At 36.9% G+C, this 5000-nt stretch overlaps 1 protein-coding gene across 2 annotated transcripts in view; it reads right to left on the reverse strand.

Annotated features, from left to right (window-relative positions):
• Positions 1-139: 139 nt before the first annotated feature.
• Positions 140-5000, reverse strand: part of LOC122258602 (ubiquitin-conjugating enzyme E2 J2) — a 7065-nt gene continuing 2204 nt past the window's right edge. The window contains exons 3-5 of one of the 2 annotated variants that reach the window (XM_043024615.2): positions 4153-4387; positions 3492-3620; positions 140-1436 (exon numbers count right to left, since the gene is read on the reverse strand). In XM_043024615.2, coding sequence (XP_042880549.1) covers positions 1206-1436; positions 3492-3620; positions 4153-4387 — 595 coding nt within the window. In that variant the 3' untranslated portion in view covers positions 140-1205. The remainder of the gene's footprint in view (positions 1437-3491; positions 3621-4152; positions 4388-5000) is intronic. The other variant, XM_086536826.1, reaches the window with a different exon arrangement.

Genomic DNA, 5000 nt, shown 5'->3' on the forward strand with positions numbered 1-5000 from the left:
TGTGTGTAATTATGTGCATTTATGAATGTGACTGCAGTGTAGCAATTAGCAATGAGTGATGCAATATGTTTCTGATTTTCTCAATACGTTTTTCCTCCAGAAGGTCTGCTTTCATTTGGGGATGAGGAAAACTCGCTAGTAAATATAAGTCTGACTTTACAGGATTCTTTATGTATACTCTATCAACATTTGTAAAAACAACCTACTTTACATTTTTTTTCTTGGTATAATAGCATGAGATTTTTCTATTGTGGTACAAGAGCCATCAACCACGGATGTCCAAATGATGCAATGTACATTTATCAATTAGTCTTTCTGGAATTTATCTTGTTCCTTTGACTAATTTCTTGATGTTCAACTAAACTTCATACAATACAAAACAAGTGCATAAACGAATAAATCCTCACCCACACTTACACACTTTCTCTCACACACACACACACACACACACACACACATATATGCGCATATATATACATACATACATACACACAGACATTCAGGGTATTATCCAAACTAACATACAACTACCATTACACACGTCCCTCAGTTCTCTTGCCCAAAAGTCACAGTGTAATGTTCAAACTTACATCTAAACCATATTTTTTGTTTATATATATATTTTTTTTACGTCTGAACAATTACGTCAATACTGTCCAGTGAGTAAGCGTGCAGCTTTTATTTACCGTATTGTCAATATCGCACGTATACTGAATATATCTAAAGTGTCACTAGTGAGTCATAATTGGTGCTTCTGAGGGCTTCTAAAGAAATAATGAGGATAAACAATGGCAACTTTGGTTGAAATGTCAGAGCACTTTATACTAATATAATTTATGTATCTTATTCAAATCTTTTATTCAAGAACATCCGATAGTGAGTTATGTGATTGACATTGTATACACACATACAGCTAACTCACTAACTCACACACTCACTGTTAATATCTCTCTCTCTCTCTCTCTCTCTCTCTCTCTCTCTCTCTCTCTCTCTCTCTCTCTCTCTCTCTCTCTCTCTCTCTCTCTCTCTCTCTCTCTCTCTCTCTCTCTCTCTCTCTCTCTCTCTCTCTCCACATTTGTGATATATAAAAATACATATGAAAAAAAAGAAAAAAAAAAAGAAAAAGAAAAAAAAAAGAAAGAAAGAAAGAAAGAAAAAAAAATCAAAATAACAACTGAAAAAAAGAAAAGAAAAAAATATTAATCCTATCCCTCGTTTTCACTTAAAGTTGACATAACATATTTGACAGTCCATGCAAACAGGGCAAAGCCTACAACAACGAGGAGATTTGTGAGGGCAGACATGTGGCTGGCATCAAGGTTCTGGTTGCCGCTGTCAGAGTTCGTGCGGTCCTTTTCGCTCAGGCTCCCTGTCTCTATCGCTTTAGCTCTCTCTGCCAACTCCTGCTCACGTTGCGCCAATTTCTCTTGGATAGTCTGGAGGGAAGAGAGGGACAAAATGAAGTGTGTGAGTCTGTCTACCAATACAAAAAACAAGACAGAAATCAATTCCCTCTAATATATTCTCAACATTTCCTGATTCCTTGTGTGTGCTTATCTGCATCAACAAACACATTAATCTGATCACAAAGAGGCATATATTTGCCAAATTCCCCTCCTGCATGTCTTCCTCCTGGAACCTCTTAAGAGTGATTTTTACCCACCCTATTCTAAGAGGTGACAAAAAGAGATTTTTCTATTTTTCCCTTTTTGAAAAAGTCATGAAAAATGTGTATATATAAATGGAACTATGTACAATGTGTGTATACACTGAAAATTTATGACATGATAGGAAACCATCTATTGTGTGGGAAATATTTATGTTTGTATATATACACACTGTAGTTGCATTTGTTTCAACCCCTTAACCCTTTCACTACGGGCAGTAGAAAACGCCCTCCACTCCGCATCCGAGCTTCCGGCGCGCGTCAAATTTTAAACGTCGCTATTGAATATGACAAGTTTTAAGCCAAAACCTCAACATAATCCTCATGTGTTATATATCAAAATATGCATAGTTAACCTCTTCCCCCATGTGCATGTGACAAGTTATTTACATAGGTTGGGTGGAAGATGGAAAGAGTGACCTTGGTGGGAGGCCTCACTCAGATGACCAAAGAAAATGGTTGAAGTAGTATGGTAAACTAATCATAGTAAGTTTTATATTTTTATATAATGTTCCATAAATAAATATTAAAATGATTACTAGCATGGCGCATTGGTGCCTCCCCTGGTATAAGCGAAACCCACTCTTATGTAATAATAATGAAAGTCAAGTAATATATCGTATCATATCCGACCTCTATTTTGAAAGATCTCATACAGTATCTGGAAGAAAGAAAACTCAATTCCACCAGAACTCAGCCATGACGCAGTATGCGCGTCCTCAGGTTTTTCACGAGCGCTGCGAGGACGCAGTATACGCGTCCTCGTGTCGAAGGGGTTAATGACGGGTGACAAGATATCATGTCAAGTGGTGGCAGCGTCAGCCGCCGGGGACGAGATATTTCGTCGTGGCTATCCTCCTGACTGGCAAAGCGGGTGATCGGGTGTATAGCGCTTGGCCATGGCCAGTGCGGGCGAATAGCCTGAGGTGATAGATTTACGTGTTTGAAATATCCTGGCATTTCAACCATTTGGAGCCAAACCAGCCCTGTCGTTAACGGGCTAGTGGAGAGATTATGACATGATAGGACACCATCTGGCAAGAGTGAACAATTCCCATGATGTGATATCACATCATCCAGCATGAAAGGCTTGTCAAAACATCTTTTTTTGTCATTCAATAGAAAAGAGTGGGTGAAAATTGCATTGAGAGGTTCAACATGGCCTCAAACCTTGAGAAATCTCTTGGTGGAAAGCTGCGCTCCCTTGCTAAATTGCCGGCCTGGATTTATCATAGTTGCACGTGCTCTTTTGAAATCATACACCAGATGATTAGTCTAAAGTAAGCAAGGTATCAAATATAAGAAATAATCAAGCTTTTGGAGGTAATGAAACAACCATTAGAAAACTGGTGGTGAGCTTCATAAAATCGACTCACTCCATTCACCATTTCAGTGCAGTGATCTCTATATGGCATCATTAGGGTAACCCAGTCTTGCCCATTGCCCAATCCTGGCAGTATGCTTGTTGCTGGGTTGAGGCTGGAACACCTCGCACCATAATTCGATGACATACATTCTTTAGAACAATCATATGGGATAAGATTTCTATTGCTCACTCCCTTTGATGGGGTCCACAAAAACACACATAAAGGGAAAAAGGTCCACAGAACACACATAAAGGGACAAAAGTCCAAAAATGATAAATGATTAATAAATAATTAATAATCAACAAATAATTAATCATTGATAAATAAAACAAAAAGTTTAGACAATCTCCAAATCAATGAATACGCACAATAAAAACAAAATTACCCCGGAAATAAATTTAAGGGGGGGAGAAAAGTAAATTAAACTTAGGCATTGTGAACTTCAAAGGATGACTCACCTCTGTGATTTCAGGAAAGAGTTCTGTAAATATCTTGTCCTTCAAATTAAAGCTTAAACTCTGCTGGGCCAACTGTCTTTTCTCATAGTCACTCGTCTCTATACTGCCGAACGTTGGGGCTTTCTCCAGCTGGAAAAAAAAAAAATTGTTAGATCTCTTCTGAATACAAAGTTTTGAAGTTACTGTAATATGGTAAATAGTTATTATAGTAAATAAATAAATAATAAATAAATAAATAGTAAATGGTAAATAATTAATATGAAGTATTGGAATGCATATGTAAGAAGGAGAAAAAACAATCTAGCAGATGACAAGTTATCTATTTGTGGCATCAAAAAGATCAAAATATATTGTTCAACTATTGTTCCATGTCCATTCCCAGGAAGAAGAAATAAATTGAAAATAAAAATGGATACGAATAATAAGAAGAATTATAAATATAAGAAAAAAATAAAAGAAAAAAAAATGTAGATGAAAACATGAGATTTTACTTTTACTAAAGAACATACCACAACACTGCCCACTGAATATTCAAAAACAGAATCAGCTACTAGCACATGTATAATAACAATAACAATGATGATGATAATAATAATAATAATATTAATAAATTAAAGCTAACTCCATTGATACCCCAATGGCCAAACACCCGTCTACCCACCATAAACGACAAGAGCCCTGTGAGTATAGTGGCGACGGACCAGGCTGGATTCCACGTGTCGGGATGAAAGTCTGAAATGGAGAGGCACAGTCGCGTGTTGGTCTTGAAACGGCCCGAGGGCGTGATCATGTATATGCTAGGCGGTCGGAACGGGTACTCCATGGGGAAAACCAGCTTGCCGTGGTAGTAACCTCCTTCATAGGGACTCTGCTCTGGCCCTTCCACGACATAGTGCCTGCAATTGCCAGTAAGAGGTTAGTTGGCTGTGCTCAGGAATTCATGCTGTCTGTGGACATATCACATGGCCATTTTTTTATTATTGGAAAATGTGGATTAGGAATGATTGTGGCACAGAATCATGCATGACTGTCTATAGTTAGTAACAGCCACTTCAAATCCACGTAGAAAAGATGCGTTTTAGATGTGTAAAGTAATTAAATATGCCCAAGCAATGTCTCATATCCACTAACATGAAAAAAAACATTGGCATTCTACACAAAAGAGGTATTGCAAAAACTACCTACAGAGCACAGTTTTAATATGAAGCTTACTTACAAAATAACAAAAAAAAAAAAGAAAAAAAAAAAGAAAAAAAAAAGAAAAGAGAATTTCCAAAACTAAAACATAACATCCTTAAATCATCCTTATCTGGTACAGAACAACCTTAAAACCTAACAAACCAGTCCCGTAAATTAAATATAGACCCATCAGCCACCACTTCATTCACCAATCTAACCCCACACGAACATTAAATAATTAATCAATCTAAACCACATTAACAACAATACTTATATGAATTATATGAATTCCTATTTTGTATATTCCCATATTTCTATATTCCTAAATTC

Source organism: Penaeus japonicus, unplaced genomic scaffold (genome assembly GCF_977035675.1).
Source record: "Penaeus japonicus unplaced genomic scaffold, GWHDUDI00000001_assembly GWHDUDI00000005, whole genome shotgun sequence".
NCBI lineage: Eukaryota > Metazoa > Arthropoda > Malacostraca > Decapoda > Penaeidae > Penaeus > Penaeus japonicus.